Source organism: Ranitomeya variabilis, chromosome 1 (assembly GCF_051348905.1).
Source record: "Ranitomeya variabilis isolate aRanVar5 chromosome 1, aRanVar5.hap1, whole genome shotgun sequence".
Lineage (NCBI taxonomy): Eukaryota > Metazoa > Chordata > Amphibia > Anura > Dendrobatidae > Ranitomeya > Ranitomeya variabilis.
In genome coordinates, this window is record NC_135232.1 from 207,968,826 (window position 1) to 207,987,934 (window position 19,109).

General features: G+C 43.7%; 1 protein-coding gene across 2 annotated transcripts in view; it reads left to right on the forward strand.

The window, feature by feature from the left end:
* The window catches only part of KSR2 (kinase suppressor of ras 2), a 788,417-nt gene that overhangs the window by 671,791 nt on the left and 97,517 nt on the right, over positions 1 to 19,109 (forward strand). For both annotated transcript variants that reach the window (XM_077292285.1, XM_077292289.1), the window contains exon 15: positions 11,193 to 11,289. In XM_077292285.1, the coding sequence (XP_077148400.1) occupies positions 11,193 to 11,289 (97 nt within the window). The remainder of the gene's footprint in view (positions 1 to 11,192; positions 11,290 to 19,109) is intronic.

Consider the following 19,109-nt stretch of genomic DNA (forward strand, 5'->3'; position numbering starts at 1 on the left):
TGAACTGCTTCGAGTGCCACCCTGCTGTGAACACGGTTGTTCCTCCTCCTCTGTCAGGACAGTAACCCATCTTATGAGTCATGTGTGGACAACAGGCCTGATAACATTGAGACTTGACCCTGCTCCTCTTCCTCCTATTCCACTACCTCATCCATCATTGCTTGAATTGCTTTTTTCAGCCAGCATATAAGTGGTATAGTAATGCTATAATTAGAAATACCGCGCTATAACTGGAAATATGGACCACACAAGTGCTGCCGGTATATCAGTCGGATATTGTGCCTAATCCGACATTAAGACAAGAATTAATGGAATAATTAGAAATACCGCTCTACAAGTGGCTAGGACTAGAGCAAGTCCACGGTCCTAGTGTGTCATAAAAAATCTCCTTATGCTCGAGAGCGGCAACCACTACTTACTATACACTGGTGATGTGTACACCAGTTAGTCGACCACCATATATACAGTAAGGGAGGGGTACACTGACCCTCTGTATATGTAATCCACCCACTTATGACTAAACTGCTGAGCCTTTATAGTAATATCAAAGCATTGAATGGTAACTGTTGGTGCTGTATTACCTTACATACCTATTGGATGAAGGCGTATGAGAAACGTGGAATTGCTAGTCTGCTTTCTTAAGATCAAGATATCGGACCTGCATACATAGGTGTCCGCTGCAGCTGGAGGCAGTTCCCGTCTACTCGGAGGGTAAGCGTGCGATTCCCGGCATCAGCCGATGTCAATAGCTCATCATATTGATATTTCCAGCAAAAAGATACCTCGGATTATAATACTATAGTCAAGTACACTAATCAGAAGGTGCTATAGTGGTATCTAAATTAGTACTAATGGGAAACAGGTTCAACGTGAAAGCAGATATTTAAACATACAAAAAGACACGTATGCAAGAACAATAATAGAAAACTTTATTAGTACATATAAAAAGTCAATAAAATATTGTAGCCAATAGTGCTTAGTGAGCCAAAAATAGCAACAAAAGGCGTCACCAACAGGAGGGCAAGATATTAACAAAAATAAATAAATAAACACATAGCAAGACCACAATGGGATGAATAGGAAAAAAGGGATCGTACACAAAGGGTTAGTATAAAATAGTTACCAGAGATAAATATAAATAAGTATAAATATATACCCCAGTGTTAGGAACCAAAAAATCCTAAATATGTAAACAGTGATGGAAATGGATTCTGGACCATGGGTAAGAATAAAGGTGCATAGTGTAAAGACTCAGGGGAATCCCCCTGAGGAAGGCACTCTGCCGAAATGCGCATAGGGGTTGCGGCGTCTCCACACATGTGCTGGTAAGATTCATTCATACTTATTTATGCTGACCACATTGATTGATTTAGTTGTACATTTGGGTTTTATGTACCTGGGTAGCTAGGACTTGGCTTGTGGGTTGTTTTTTTTTTTTTCCCCTGAGTCTTTACACTATGCACCTTTATTCTTACCCATGGTCCAGAATCCATTTCCATCACTGTTTACATATTTAGGATTTTTTGGTTCCTAACACTGGGGTATATATTTATACTTATTTATATTTATCTCTGGTAACTATTTTATACTAACCCTTTGTGTACGATCCCTTTTTTCCTATTCATCCCATTGTGGTCTTGCTATGTGTTTATTTATTTATTTTTGTTAATATCTTGCCCTCCTGTTGGTGACGCCTTTTGTTGCTATTTTTGGCTCACTAAGCACTATTGGCTACAATATTTTATTGACTTTTTATATGTACTAATAAAGTTTTCTATCGATGTCAATAGCTGCGGGTACTTCGGGTGGAGACTACAATTGCTACGTGTAGCGCCAGAGACGTCCCGGCCGGAGGCGTCCCTGGATGCACGTGGAAAATGGCCGACACTGCCGAGCAGTGAGTGAGGTCCGATATCTTGAGCACCAATAGTTGCCATTCACTGCTTTGATATTACTATAAAGGCTCAGCAGTTTAGTCATAAGTGGGTGGATTACATATACAGAGGGTCAGTGTACCCCTCCCTTACTGTATATATGGTGGTCGACTAACTGGTGTACACATCACCAGTGTATAGTAAGTAGTGGTTGCTGCTCTCGAGCATAAGGAGATTTTTTATGACAGACTAGGACCGTGGACTTGTTCTAGTCCTAGCCACTTGTAGCGCGGTATTTCTAATTATTCCATTAATTCTTGTCTTAATGTCGGATTAGGCACAATATCCGACTGATATACCGGCAGCACTTGTGTGGTCCATATTTCCAGTTATAGCGCCAGTGTATTTTACTAATTTGGTATAGTAATGCTGATTATGGTGTCATCAATGGGGGACATATTGGTGGAATATTTGAAGCAGGCACACACATCTCGCATGGAGACCCACTCATTGGTGGTGAAGTTGTGTGGTTCCGCAGAGAAACTCAGCTTTCCGGCTGCAGCAGGAACTCCACTATTGCCTGCTTCTGCTCACAGAGTCTCTCCAGCATATGCAACGTGGAGTTCCACCTTGTTGGCACATCGCATGTGATCCAGTGAGTTGGAAGGCAGAAGTGATGCTGCAGCTTAAACAGCCGAGCAGCCGCAAGGTGAGAATGCCGAAAGTGTGCACTAATTGCCCCCACTTTCAGCAGCAGCTCTCACAGATGTGGGTAGTTTTTCAGGAAGCTCTGTACCACCAAGTTCAGCACATGCACCAGGCAAGGGACGTGTGTCAAACTGGCTTGACCCAGAACTGCTAAGAGATTTCACCTGTTATTGCATACCACCAGGCTGGGCTTGAGGTTTACCAGCACCAACCACTCACTTTGTCTGCTGTTTGTTCCCCATCCACAGCTGTTGTTCATTGTTGGATTTGTCCCCAAAACAGGTGAGTTTCAGAACAGCCTGCTGTTGTTTCCTCCTGGCTGTGCTGAAGTTGATGGTGCAGGCCTTAAGGCCCCGTCTCACATAGCGATTTACCAACGATCACGACCAGCGATACGACCTGGCCGTGATCGTTGGTAAGTCGTTGTGTGGTCGCTGGGGAGCTGTCACACAGACCGCTCTCCAGCGACCAACGATCAGGGGAACGACTTCGGCATCGTTGAAACTGTCTTCAGCGATGCCGAAGTCCCCCTGCAGCACCCGGGTAACCAGGGTAAACATCGGGTTACTAAGCGCAGGGCCGCGCTTAGTAACCCGATGTTTACCCTGGTTACCAAAAAAAACAAACAGTACATACTCGCCTTTCGGTGTCCCTTGCCGTCTGCTTCCTGCTCTGACTGAGCCGCTGTACAGTGAGAGCACAGCACAGCGGTGACGTCACTGCTGTGATCTGCTCTCACTTTCCGGCCGGCAGTCAGTCAGAGCAGGAAGCAGACGGCAAGGGACCTGACAGACATCAGATGGTGAGTATGTAGTGTTTTTTTTTTTTTTTACATTTACGCTGGTAACCAGGGTAAACATCGGGTTACTAAGCGCGGCCCTGCGCTTAGTAACCCGATGTTTACCCTGGTTACCAGTGAAGACATCGCTGGATCGGTGTCACACACACCGATTCAGCGATGTCAGCGGGACCTCAACGACCAAAAAAAGGTCCAGGCCATTCCGACATGACCAGCGATCTCACAGCAGGGGCCTGATCGCTGGTACGTGTCACACATAGCGAGATCGCTACTGAGGTCGCTGTTGCGTCACAAAACTAGTGACTCAGCAGCGATCTCGCTAGCGATCTCGCTATGTGAGACGGGGCCTTTACTGTGACCGGAAGAGGAGGCAGTGGTGGAAGCTTTTAAAATTCTGGGGAGGGGGAGTGGAGGAAAAGCTAGATGCATGAAACAATAGCAGAATTTCTCCATAGAACTTCATTAGCACCAACTGTTATCTCCTATCTCTGTAATGGGAACATCAGTCTTCACTGATAACAGATATAACCCATGAATTGAGATTCTTGAGAATGAATCGTCAATCTAGGATGAGATAGGATATAATTTCTCTAATAAGATATGTAATACAAACAGGTAAAGTCAGGTTACCAAGCCTTCTGATGATTCCCATACATCAACCACCGCCTTGCATGGATTTGGAGGAGAAGTCCAATATGGCAGTAACGGAAAAAGAGGGATAATCCAGCAAGTAGGCGTGGGTGAAGTAAAAAATGATTTTTTATTCCCTACTTAAAATATCAATCCATCTATATCAGTTGTCGGGCACGCAACCACTGTGTACAGATCTACGCGTTTCGATGTAAGTCTTTTTCAAGATCTGGACCATACTCAGTTTGGAGATCGTATATATTTCCTCCAACCAATGTCTAGATCACATGATTAGACCAGGATTAACATAATTAACCCCTTCCTGACCTTTGACGCATACGCTGCGTCATGAAAGTCGGTGCCAATCCGACCTGTGACGCAGCGTATGCGTCATGGAATGATCGCGTCCCTGCAGATCGGGTGAAAGGGTTAACTCCAATTTCACCCGATCTGCAGGGACAGGGGGAGTGGTGCTTCAGCCCAGGGGGGGTGGCTTCACCCCCCCGTGGCTACGATCGCTCTGATTGGCTGTTGAAAGTGAAACTGCCAATCAGAGCGATTTGTAATATTTCACCTAAAAAACTGGTAGGTTCTATCACAGCGATCAAAATAAAAAAAAAATAAACCCCCCCCTTTATCACCCCCATAGGTAGGGACAATAATAAAATAAAGAAAATATTTTTTTTTCTTTTTACACTAGGGTTAGGGTTAGAACTAGGGTTAGAACTAGGGGTAGGGTTAGGGGTAGGGTTAGGGTTAGGGGTAGGGTTAGGATTATGGCTTGTGCACACAGTGCGGATTTGGCTGCGGATCCGCAGCGGATTGGCCGCGGATCCGCAGCGGATTGGCCGCGGATCCGCAGCGGATTGGCCGCGGATCCGCAGCGGATTGGCCTCTGCAAATTCATAGCAGTTTTCCATCAGGTTTACAGTACCATGTACACCTATGGAAAACCAAATCCACTGTGCCCATGGTGCGGAAAATTCCGTGCAGAAACGCTGCGTTGTATTTTCCGCAGCATGTCAATTCTTTGTGCGGATTCTGCAGCGTTTTACACCTGTTCCTCAATAGGAATCCGCAGGTGAAATCCGCACAAAAAAACACTGGAAATCTGCTGTAAATCCGCAGGTAAAACGCAGTGCCTTTTACCTGCAGATTTTTCAAAAATCGTGCGGAAGAATCTCACATGAATCCGCAACGTGGGCACATAGCCTTAGGATTAGGGTTGGAATTAGAGTTAGGGTTGGAATTAGGGCTAGGGTTGGAAATAGGGTTAAGATTAGGCTTGTGGTTAGGGTTACGGATAGGGTTAGGGGTGTGTTGGGGTTACAGTTGTGGTTAGGGTTGGGATTAGGGTTGGGATTAGGGTTAGGATTAGGGATAGGGTTGGAATTAGGGTTAGGGGTGTGTTGGGGTTAGGGTTGTGGTTAGGGGTGTGTTGGGGTTAGGGTTGTGATTAGGGTTATGGCTACAGTTGGGATTAGGATTACGGGTGTGTTGGGGTTAGTGTTGAAGTTAGAATTGAGGGGTTTCCACTGTTTAGGCACATCAGGGGTCTCCAAACGCAACATGGCGCCACCATTGATTCCAGCCAATCTTGCGTTCAAAAAGTCAAATGGTGCTCCCTCCCTTCCAAACCCCGACATGCGCCCAAACAGTGGTTTACCCCCACATTTGGGGTAACAGCGTACTCAGGACAAACTGGGCAACAACTGTTGGGGTCCAATTTCTCCTGTTACCCTTGCAAAAATAAAAAATTACTTGCTAAAACATAATTTTTGAGGAAAGAACAATTATTTTTTATTTTCATGGCTCTGCGTTATAAACTTCTGTGAAGCACTTGGGGGTTGAAAGTGCTCACCACACATCTAGATAAGTTCCTTCGGGGGTCTAGTTTCCAAAATGGGGTCACTTGTGGGGTGTTTCTACTGTTTAGGCACATCAGGGGCTCTGCAAATGCAACGTGATGCCCGCAGACCATTCCATCAAAGTCTGCATTTCAAATGTCACTACTTCCCTTCCGAGCCCTGACGTGCGCCCAAACAGTGGTTTACCCCCACATATAGGGTATCAGCATACTCACAACAAACTGGGCAACAAATATCGGGGCCCAATTTCTCCTGTTACCCTTGTGAAAATAAAAAATTGCTTGCTAAAACATCTTTTTTGAGGAAAGAAAAATGATTTTTTATTTTCACGGCTCTGCGTTGTAAACTTCTGTGAAGCACTTGAGGGTTGAACGTGCTCATCACACATCTAGATAAGTTCCTTGGGAGGTCTAGTTTCCAAAATGGGGTCACTTGTGGGGGGTTTCTACAGTTTATGCATATCAGGGGCTCTGCAAACGTAACATGATGCCCGCAGAGCATTCCATCAAAGTCTGCATTTCAAAACGTCACTACTTCCCTTCCGAACCCTGACGTGTGCCAAAACAGTGGTTTACCCCCACATATGGGGTATCAGCGTACTCAGGAGAAACTGGACAACAACTTTTGGGGTCCAATTTCTCCTGTTACCCTTGGGAAAATAAAAAATTGTGGGCTAAAAAATCATTTTTGAGAAAAGAAAAATTATTTTTTATTTTCATGGCTCTGCGTTATAAACTTCTGTGAAGCACTTGGGGGTTCAAAGTGCTCACCACGCATCTAGATTAGTTCCTTGGGAGGTCTAGTTTCCAAAATGGGGTCACTTGTGCGGGATCTCCAATGTTTAGGCACACAGGGGCTCTCCAAACGCGACATGGTGTCCGCTAATGATTGGAGCTAATTTTCCATTCAAAAAGCCAAATGGCGTGCCTTCCCTTCCGAACCCTGCTGTGCGCCCAAACAGTGGTTTACCCCCACATATGGGGTATCATCGTACTCAGGACAAACTGGACAACAACATTTGGGGTCCAATTTCTCCTATTACCCTTGGGAAAATAAAAAATTCTGGGCTGAAAATCATTTTTGAGGAAAGAAAAATTATTTTTTATTTTCACGGCTCTGCGTTATATAAATTTCTGTGAAGCACCTGGGGGTTATAAGTGCTCACTATGCATCTAGATAAGTTCCTTGGGGGGTCTAGTTTCCAAAATGGGGTCACTTGTAGGGGAGCTCCAATGTTTAGGCACACAGGGGCTCTCCAAACGCGACATGGTGTCCGCTAACGATTGGAGCTAATTTTCCATTCAAAAAGTCAAATGGCACGCCTCCCCTTCCGAGCCTTGCCGTGCACCCAAACAGTGGTTTACCCCCACATATGAGGTATCGGCGTACTCAGGAGAAATTGCCCAACAAAATTTAGGATCCATTTTATCCTGTTGCCCATGTGAAAATGAAAAAATTGAGGCTAAAATAATTTTTTTGTGAAAAAAAAGTTTCATTTTTACGGATCAATTTGTGAAGCACCTGGGGGTTTAAAGTGCTCACTATGCTTCTAGATAAGTTCCTTGGGGGGTCTAGTTTCCAAAATGGGGTCACTTGTGGGGGAGCTCCAATGTTTAGGCACACGGGGGCTCTCCAAACGCGACATGGTGTCCGCTAAAGATTGGAGCCAATTTTTCATTGAAAAAGTCAAATGGCGCTCCTTCCCTTCCGAGCCCTGCCGTGCGCCCAAACAGTGGTTTACCCCCACATATGAGGTATCAGCGTACTCAGGACAAATTGGACAACAACGTTCGTTGTCCAGTTTCTCCTTTTACCCTTGGGAAAATAAAAAAAATTTCGCTAAAAGATCATTTTTGTGACTAAAAAGTTAAATGTTCATTTTTTACTTCCATGTTGCTTCTGCTGCTGTGAAACACCTGAAGGGTTAATAAACTTCTTGAATGTGGTTTTGAGCACCTTGAGGGGTGCAGTTTTTAGAATGGTGTCACTTTTGGGTATTTTCAGCCATATAGAACCCTCAAACTGACTTCAAATGTGAGGTGGTCCCTAAAAAAAATGGTTTTGTAAATTTTGTTGTAAAAATGAGAAATCACTGGTCAAATTTTAACCCTTATAACTTCCTAGCAAAAAAAAAATTTGTTTCCAAAATTGTGCTGATGTAAAGTAGACATGTGGCAAATGTTATTTATTAACTATTTTGTGTCACATAACTCTCTGGTTTAACAGAATAAAAATTCAAAATGTGAAAATTGCGAAATTTTCAAAATTTTTGCCAAATTTCCGTTTTTTTCACAAATAAACTCAGAAATTATCGACCTAAATTTACCACTATCATGAATCCCAATATGTCACGAAAAAACAGTCTCAGAATCGCTAGGATCTGTTGAAGCGTTCCTGAGTTATTACCTCATAAAGGGACACTGGTCAGAATTGCAAAAAACGGCAAGGTCATTAAGGCCAAAATAGGCTGGGTCATGAAGGGGTTAATGAAAAACATTGCTAAAAAAGGACGAGAGAAAGACAACATAGCAATAAGATATGTAGCAACATTTCTTATTTTCACATGTACTATTGATTAATGAAAGAAAAATTAAAGCGATGGTTGCCCTTTAAGGTTGGAGTTATAGAAAGTCCTCAGTTTTATCAAATTAAGTATAGTTTAGTGCAGTGACACAATCAGCCAATCAGATGCTAAATCCTGTATTGTAAGAGGGTCGCCAAAGGCTGTAATTCCCAAGGAACATTTACAAACAGACGTGTTATAGAAAGAAGAGATTCCATGATAACAGAGGAATGGACATATTGAAATACAACATGCACTACCTTCACCTGACATCTGCCATTGGGATTGAGTCAGCTGACCACCGTACACATGAAATAGTCGTCTGGTCCTGCCAAAAATAGCGATGTTGGCTGACATTCTTCCAATGTGTATGGTCGCCTAGAGCCTCCTAGCTGTTCTCACCAGCAGGAGTCACTGGTTGGCCTCTCAACAGTCTGGCTGTTTCATTCGTTTTTTGAGAACAGGAACCAGTACAGAGTCCACCCATGTCCTTTATTTAAAGTTGACTATTACTGGAAAGATTAACAAACGACTTAGATGGTATGATAAGGAAGCCCGACTTCCTCTGTGAATGAATCCTCCGGCAGGGCTGTTTCTGGAGAGCGCTGCTGCATTGTGTGCCGCCTCACTTTAATGTGATGGTGACAGATTTATAGACATGTTGCTTTTCATTAGTCTGGTGCAGAAGGATGTCTGATAACAGAAAGCACTCGGCAATGACATACTGGAAGCCATTTATGTCAGGCCAGCGCAAGGCAGAACCTGATACCTTTCTGCAGATATCTGACAGAATTACATGTTTTTCATCACGTTGCCTGGGATGTGCCATACCAATATACAAATGTAATAGCAGCCTTACAATCCCATGGCATGTGTATTAGATAATAAATAGTGAATCATTTATTATATAATTGACATTTTGATATTTGCCTGTCGAAGCATAAAAAAAGAAGTTTTGCACACTCAATCTGAATGGGAGCAGCAACAATTGCGTATTAGTCTTGTTAGAGGGGTAGTCAATCTGTAATGAAGTGTACCCGCCTTACTGATCCCCCTGCATCCAGTCTGATCCTTCTGGCGGTCTCTGTACTTCCTGCCCTGTCACAGCACAGATATGGGAGCACTCCAGCCAATCACTAGCCACAGCGGTTACCTCTGTCTAGTCAACTGATCATTGGTGCAGCCGGTGATTGGCTGCAGCGGTCAGATGTCCACAAAGAACAGAGACTGTTGAGGGATAGGGGGAAGTATAACGCCATCAGCTGTGGGGGATCTGTAAGATAATAATTATTATTTTATAGTTTTTTAGGTGTTTTTTTTTAAATAGCTGAACAATGTCTTTATGTTAGTACACAAAATAGGAGTAGGCACCAAACACTAACATGAGTGGGGAAAAAGGGGTAAGAGGAAAAAGCAGCGGTAGTGCGCAGTAAATAGAAATAGACAAAGTATAATAAAGATGAGTGCATGTTCCGGGAGAGAGTTCCATGGTGTGGGGCTGGGTAACGGTCGTCTTGGGTTCCTTACGCTTCATCTGACCCTTCATCAGACGGAGTGTAGTCACCCAGCCCCACACCATGGAACTCTTTCTTGTGATATGCACTCATTTTGGGAATACAGTAATTTTTATATGCAGCTCGGTGAGTGCCGTATTTTCTTCTCTCATTATTAATCTTTGTGTTACATTTCCTCTTTAATCAATAATCATTGTCATTAATTGTCGATCATATTATACTGTATTTGCTGGCAGTAGCCGCTTGTGCTTGGGCACACGTTCATGACAAGTAGGCAAAAAAGAATGTATTTACTCTGTTTAGAAAACTTCTTTTAACTGATGATTAAAAGGCTCCTGAACTGTCAGAGCAATTAGTACAGATTTCTCCAGTCCCATTGAACTATGTATGATGTACAACTAATGAGAACTTCAAACCCACTGAAAGTCCAGGTTATCACTAGTAGTAAATGAGGAATGATTATCATCTTATCTTTTTATGCGATTAGTATACCATGATTGGCCCATAGTGTTTAGATCAGGTTTTTGAGTTGCCTTTAGGGCATACAGTGATAAGAATTGGTTTAAATGTAATCTGTCAGCATGTTTGTTATGTAATACGAAAGCAGCATGCTTCAGTGACAGACTCTGATTGCATCAATGTATCACTTACTGAACTGCATGCTGCCATTTTGATAAAATCACAGTTTTCTCTGCTGCAGATCTAGCAGTTCTCTATATGCTGAGCTCTAAATTACTCCGCCCACACCACTGATTAGCAGCTTTCTGTGTCCACTGTGCATAGGCAGAAAACTGCCAGTCAGCAGCGTTATACAGAGCAGATATAGTGCAGAGAGTGATAATATCCTGCTGATAAAACTATGATTTTATTGAAATTGTAACAAGCAGCACAACGAGCGATATGTCACTGCCGGGGTATCTGCCCCTACATCTCTCTGCTCTCAGATTACATAGCAAAAACTTACTGACAGATTCCCTCAAAGTCTGTATAAGAGATTGTATATATGCATTAACGTCTATTGTATTCATGGGGTATCATTGCTATTTGAACCATATTTTTAAATCTCTGTAAAAATATCAGGTAATTATCTTTGTTTCATTTTCATTAGCAAGAAAAGAGCAGATACAAGGGTTTTAAATATGTCAGCCAAGTTTGGTATTTGGCATAACTTATTAAGATATCCTATTGTGGGGACTCAGGGCATTTGGATTTAATTTACATGTATTTTTGTTTCAGCTTGTGCAAGGGACGAACACTATACTCAGTGGTTCGGGATGCAAAAATTGTCTTAGATGTCAACAAAACCAGGCAGATAGCACAAGAAATTGTGAAGGTAAGTAACTCATTTCCATTGTCTATGCCGGGCAATTCATTATGTTTTTGGCATTGTTATAGCAAAATTAATATTAACGGAGCACTACAGGTAAAAACGGGCCGTGCATGACCCCAGGATTGTCATTTTGCTATTATGCGCTGCCCTTCAGGCCCAGAGTGTTCATTCATGCGCACACCCCATGGAACATTATTCATTCAGATGGACGGTATTCATCAGTGCGCTGGATCAGAATTTTTATCAGTGCTTGGTTGGTACCGTATGTTTATTTTTACCCTCAGTAATTTTCTGAGATGGCAGAGGAAAAATGGCACAGGTGTCTTAGCCAGCCATTACAGTGCTAAAAGCACACAGATGGCATCCGTGTGCAGTCCATGATTTTCACAAATCCCGACTTGGATGGGTGGCTTTGTGCTATAAAAAATAGACATGCCTCTGGGACTTATGAACAGCCCATAAACATATATTCTGCGCACGCCAAAATCATATAGATTCATGCCAGTTCTTGGCAGATGTACCAATGAGAACTGAAATGTATTAAGGCCCAAAAACCTGCTGGCTCCTTGCACTGTAATACATGCTGACGGCCAATCAGAGGCCGGCAGTAGACGTCAACTTACCATGGCCATGACTTAATTCGCTGCCTGCATTGGCGCACCAAACTCAGCTACCGGATTCTGCACCAGCTATAGAGGAGGATTCCAAACATCGTAGGAGCTGAGGAACATAGGCATTATCATTTGTTTGTTTTTTTAAATGTGTTAGAGAAGAATGGAAGGGGCCCAGGATGAGGGACATTGTTATATAATGGGGCCCAGGATAGGGGACATTATTAGTGGAAGGGGCTTGGTGAAACATTATTACTGGAAGTTGCTTACGATTGTGAACATTATACCAGGAAAGGGCCCAGAATGTGGGACATTATACCAGGAAGGGGCCAAGGATAGGGGATATTGTTATAGTATGGCACCCAGGATGGGGCATTATTATTACTGGAAGTATTGGGGACAGTATTCCTGGAAGGGGTCCATGATAGGGGATATTGTTATAGTATGGGGCCCAGGATGGGGCATTATTATTACTGGAAGGATTGGAGGGCAGTATTCATGGAAGGGGCCCTGGATAGGGGATATTGTTATAGTATGGCACCCAGGATGGGGCATTATTATTACTGGAAGTATTGGGGACAGTATTCCTGGAAGGGGCCAAGGATAGGGGATATTTTTATAGTATGGCACCCAGGATGGGGCATTATTATTACTGGAAGTATTGGGGACAGTAATCCTGGATGGGGCCCAGGATAGGGGATATTGTTATAGTATGGCACCCAGGATGGGGCATTATTATTACTGGAAGTATTGGGGACAGTATTCCTGGAAGGGGTCCAGGATAGGGGATATTGTTATAGTATGGGGCCCAGGATGGGGCATTATTATTACTGGAAGTATTGGGGACAGTAATCCTGGATGGGGCCCAGGATAGGGGATATTGTTATAGTATGGCCCCAGGATGGGGCATTATTTTTACTGGAAGTATTGGGGACAGTATTCCTGGAAGGGGCCAAGGATAGGGGATATTTTTATAGTATGGCACCCAGGATGGGACATTATTATTACTGGAAGTATTGGGGACAGTAATCCTGGATGGGGCCCAGGATAGGGGATATTGTTATAGTATGGCCCCAGGATGGGGCATTATTATTACTGGTAGGATTGGGAACAGTATTTCTGGAAGAGGCCCAGGATGAGCGACTTTATTGCAGAAATTTTTACAGGAAGCAGCCAGGAGGGGGGACATTATTAGATGGGGGAGCGAATACATATGTCTTTATAGGATATAGAATGCTCTAAGGACAAATACATCTGACCAACACTGAGGTGGGCCCAATGGACTCTAGTTTCACCACTGATTGCAGTAATACTGGTATGTAATATTAGCTAATGTTATGCGTTTTTATGTAAATTCACAGTACAGCAGCCATCAACAACAGTGCTGACTATGAAGGACTAATAAAATAGTGACAACCAAACACCCTGATGTGAGTTATAATAAAAATGTGTATCTGATAGCGTGCGATATAAATATGAACCGCTTATCTGATAGATGAAAGGATAACTAATATTGCCGCAGTTGATTAGCCGCTGTTATGTAATACACAGAAAAAAATCTATTCTGTAAAAAACAAAGAAGAGATTATTACTCATTTTTTCCATGCGTAACCCCATATTGTTGCTGAAGAAGGAAACTAAATAAATCACAGAGAAAGTTAAACATTTTGATACACAGTTCATAATTTATTCTGCTTTTCAAGAACGTAATTGCTTTGTGCTGCTAAAAATGTTTAGATCGGAGAACTCTTGCAGCGTAAGCAAAATTGTGCCACCAAGTATTGTACAGAGCGACAACTGACAATGATAGATCTAAATCATTTCTCCACAAAATGTTATGCAGCACACATCAAAAGCCAGAGAAATTACAAGACTTCATTTTCTGCTCCACTGAGCATGTAGAGGTGAAAAGATCACAATCCATTGTATGTGTAGGTGTGTTTTTCATGTAATCAATCTCGTCACTATTGTCCTTTGCATAATAGACTATTCTTAATCACCATCATCAAAATTGGATTATCCGCTATAATAAACTTATTTTTATAATATTGTTGTGCTTACAGTTTGTTTATGAATTTTATTTTCATGCATCTATGTGTTACTAAACTTGGGTTACTTTTAGCTTGTTCATTCAGAGTCATAAATCATGGCTCTTTGTTTTTCACCCTGAGATTTAAGGTACCGTTACACTAAACGACTTACCAACGATCACGACCAGCGATACGACCTGGCCGTGATCGTTGCTAAGTCGTTGTGTGGTCGCTGGGGAGCTGTCACACAGACAGCTCTCTCCAGTGACCAACGATCAGGGGAACGACTTCGGCATCGTTGAAACTGTCTTCAACGATGCCAAAGTCCCCCTGCAGCACCCAGGTAACCAGGGTAAACATCGGGTTACTAAGTGCAAGGCCGCGCTTAGTAACCCGATATTTACCCTGGTTACCATTGTAAAAGTAAAAAAAAAAAACACTACATACTCACATTCTGATGTCTGTCACATCCCCCGTCGGCGTCCACAGGGTTAAAACTGCTTTCGGCAGGAGCGCTGCTAATATGCACGCGCTGCTGCCGAGAGCTTCCCTGCACTGAATGTGTCAGCGCCGGCAGTAACAGCGGTGACGTCACCGCTGTGCTCTGCTTTATGGCCGGCGCTGACACATTCAGTGCAGGGAAGCTCTCGACAGCAGCGCGTGCTTATTAGCAGCGCTCTTGCCGAAAGCAGTTTTAACCCTGTGGACGCCGGGGGACGTGACAGACATCAGAATGTGAGTATGTGCTGTTTTTTTTTTAACTTTTACAATGGTAACCAGGGTAAATATCGGGTTACTAAGCATGGCCCTGCGCTTAGTAACCCGATATTTACCCTGGTTACAAGTGAACACATCGCTGTATCGGCGTCACACACGCCGATCCAGCGATGACAGCGGGTGATCAGCGACCAAAAAAAGGTCCTGATCATTCCCATCGACCAACGATCTCTGTTGTGAATTCCGTTCTTGAACTCCCTCCTGTGGTCATGAATGGTACTTCGGCGAGTTCTGTCCGTGGACTCCCTCTGGTGGCTGTGAGTGGAACTGCTGGTTCTTGAGGTTGCTTCCTCAGCTGCTCTCATTTGCAGCTAGGCTGGCTTCTCTATTTAACTCCACTCAGATCATTACTTCATGCCAGTTGTCAATGTGTCGGTACTGGCTCAGATCTCTCTCGGATCTTTCTGATGACCTGTCTACTCCAGCAGAAGCTAAGTCCCTGCTAGTTCATTTGTTGTTCATTGTGTACTGAATATATTTCTTAGTACTTGCTAAGTTCTAGTCCAGCTTGCTAACATGATATTGCTTTGCTAGCTGGAAGCTCTGGGGTGCGGGTCCGTGAGTCGGTGCGGGGGTCTTTTTGCACACTCTGCGTGGCTTTTTGTAGTTTTTTGTGCTGACCGCATAGATTCCTTTCCTATTCTCTGTCTACTTAGTGAAGTCTGGCTTCCTTTGCTGAAACCTGTTTCATTCCTGTGTTTGTGACTTTCCTCTTAACTCACTCAATATTTGTGGGGGGCTGCCTTTTCCTTTGGGGAATTTCTCTGAGGCAAGGTAAGGCTTTATTTCCTATCTTTAGGGGTAGTTAGCTCTTAGGCTGTGAAGAGGCGTCTAGGGAGAGTTAGGTACGCTCCACGGCTATTTCTAGTGTCTTTGATAGCATTAGGGTTTGCGGTCAGCAGAGATCCCACTTCCCAGAGCTTGTCCTGTCGTCTAGTTTAATCATCAGGTCATTCCAGGTGCTCCTAACCACCAGGTCCATAACAGTACAGCTGGCCAACTGTTGTGAATTAGACTTTTTGGCTCCCTCTTGTGGTCACTAGTGGTATGACTCTGGGATTGTCTTTTTTCTGTTTGGCACTCACCTGGGTCGTTAGTCCAGGGGTGTCGCTATATTAACTTCCTGGATCCTTAGTCCAGTGCCTGGCATCGTTGTAATCAGATCCTTCTGTTGCTCCTGTCTGCTGGTCCTGGCTCTTGCAAAATTAAGCTAAGTCTTGCTTCTTTGTTTTTTGAGTTACTTGCTTTGCTACTATTTTTGTCCAGCTTGTACTAAATGTGATTTCTGACCTTGCTGGAAGCTCTAGGGGGCTGGTGTTCTCCCCCCGGCCGTTAGACGGTTCGGGGGTTCTTGAATATCCAGCGTGGATATTTTAATAGGGTTTTTGCTGACCATATAAGTCATCTTACTATATTCTGCTCTTAGCTAGTGGGCCTCTCTTTGCTAAATACCTAGCTCATTCTTATGTTTGTCTTTTCCTCTTACCTCACCGTTATTATTTGTTGGGGGCTTGTATCCAACTTTTGGGGTCTTTTCTCTGGAGGCAAGAAAGGTCTTTCTTTTCCCTTCTAGGGTTAGTTAGTTCTCCGGCTGGCGCGAGACGTCTAGAACCAACGTAGGCACGTTCCCCGGCTACTTCTATTTGTGGTGCTAGGATTAGATATATGGTCAGCCCAGTTACCACTGCCCTATGAGCTGGTTTTTTGTGTTTGCAGACTTGGTATTTATTCCTGAGACCCTCTGCCATTGGGGTCATAACAGTATGCCAGGCCAACATTGAATGTTTAATGCATTGCAGAAGTGGGATATAAGAAAGGAAATTCTGAATTTTTTTTTTTTTTTTCCTCTCTTCCTCCCCTTTACCTCTGAGTGGCTTGAGCTTGCTGCAGACATGAATGTCCAGACCTTGATTACAAGTGTGGACCAGCTTGCTGCTCGTGTGCAAAGCATACAAAATTTTGTTACCAGTAGTCCTATGTCTGAACCTAAAATACCTATTCCTGAACTGTTTTCTGGAGACCGATTTAAGTTTAGGAATTTCAGGGATAATTGTAAATTGTTTCTATCTCTGAGACCCCGTTCATCTGGAGACTCAGTTCAGCAAGTTAAAATTGTTATCTCTTTTTTACGGGGCGACCCTCAGGATTGGGCTTTCTCGCTAGCGCCAGGAGATCCGGCATTGGCAAATATTGATGCGTTTTTTCTGGCACTCGGATTGCTTTACGAGGAATCCAATCTTGAGGTTCAGGCAGAAAAAGCCTTGCTGGCTATTTCTCAGGGCCAGGATGAAGCTGAAGTGTATTGCCAAAAATTTCGGAAATGGTCCGTGCTTACTCAGTGGAATGAGTGTGCTCTGGCCGCAAACTTCAGAAATGGCCTTTCTGAAGCCATTAAGAATGTGATGGTGGGTTTCTCCATTCCTACAAGTCTGAATGATTCCATGGCGCTGGCTATTCAAATTGACCGGCGTTTGCAGGAGCGCAAAACCGCTAATCCTCTGGTGGTGTTGTCTAAACAAACACCTGATTTGATGCAATGTGATAGAATTCAGACCAGAAATGAGCGGAAAAATCATAGACGTCAGAATGGGTTGTGTTTTTACTGTGGTGATTCTACACATGTTATATCAGCATGCTCTAAACGCCTAACAAGGGTTGTTAGTCCTGTCGCCATTGGTAATTTGCAACCTAAATTTATTTTGTCTGTGACTTTAATTTGCTCATTGTCCTCTTACCCTGTTATGGCGTTTGTGGATTCAGGTGCTGCCCTGAGTCTTATGGATCTGTCATTTGCCAAGCGCTGTGGTTTTGTTCTTGAGCCGTTGGTTAATCCTATCCCTCTGAGGGGTATTGATGCTACGCCATTGGCGGAAAATAAACCGCAGTTTTGGACACAGGTAACCATGTGCATGACTCCTGAACATCGGGAGGTGATTCGTTTTCTTGTTCTGCATAAAATGCATGATTTGGTCGTTTTGGGTTTGCCATGGTTACAGACTCATAATCCAGTCTTGGATTGGAAGGCAATGTCTGTGTCAAGTTGGGGCTGTCAGGGTATTCATGGTGATTCCCCGCCGGTGTCTATTGCTTCCTCTACTCCTTCGGAAGTTCCTGAGTATTTGTCTGATTATCAGGATGTGTTCAGCGAGTCCAGGTCCAGTGTTCTGCCTCCTCATAGGGACTGTGACTGTGCCATAGATTTGATTCCAGGTAGCAAATTTCCTAAGGGAAGACTATTTAATCTGTCTGTACCTGAGCATACCGCAATGCGTTCGTATATCAAGGAATCTCTGGAGAAGGGGCATATCCGTCCTTCCTCTTCCCCTCTTGGTGCGGGATTCTTTTTTGTGGCCAAGAAGGACGGATCTTTGAGACCTTGTATTGACTATCGGCTTTTGAATAAAATCACTGTTAAATTTCAGTATCCTTTGCCTCTGTTGTCAGACTTGTTTGCCCGAATTAAAGGTGCCAAGTGGTTCACCAAGATAGATCTTCGTGGTGCATACAACCTTGTGCGCATTAAGCGAGGAGATGAATGGAAAACCGCGTTTAATATGCCCGAAGGTCATTTTGAGTACTTGGTGATGCCTTTTGGGCTCTCTAATGCTCCTTCAGTGTTTCAGTCCTTTATGCATGATATTTTCCGGAAGTATCTGGATAAATTTATGATCGTTTATCTGGATGATATTCTGTTTTTTTCTGATGACTGGGACTCGCATGTAGAGCAGGTCAGGATGGTGTTTCAGGTTTTGCGTGAGAATGCTTTATTTGTTAAGGGCTCAAAGTGTCTCTTTGGAGTACAGAAGGTTCCCTTTTTGGGGTTTATTTTTTCCCCTTCTGCGGTGGAGATGGACCCAGTCAAGGTCCGTGCTATTCATGATTGGACTCAACCCACGTCAGTTAAGAGTCTTCAGAAGTTCTTGGGTTTTGCTAACTTCTACCATCGTTTTATTGCTAATTTTTCTAGCATTGCTAAACCTTTCACGGATATGACCAAGAAAGGTTCTGATGTTGCTAACTGGGCTCCTGCAGCCGTGGAGGCTTTCCAGGAGTTGAAGCGCCGGTTTACTTCGGCACCTGTTTTGTGCCAGCCTGATGTCTCACTTCCCTTTCAGGTTGAAGTGGATGCTTCTGAGATTGGGGCAGGGGCCGTTTTGTCGCAGAGAGGCCCTGGTTGCTCTGTGATGAGACCTTGTGCCTTTTTCTCGAGGAAGTTTTCGCCTGCTGAGCGGAATTATGATGTTGGCAATCGGGAGTTGTTGGCCATGAAGTGGGCATTTGAGGAGTGGCGTCATTGGCTCGAGGGTGCTAAGCATCGTGTGGTGGTCTTGACTGATCACAAAAATTTGATGTATCTCGAGTCTGCTAAACGCCTGAATCCTAGACAGGCCCGCTGGTCATTGTT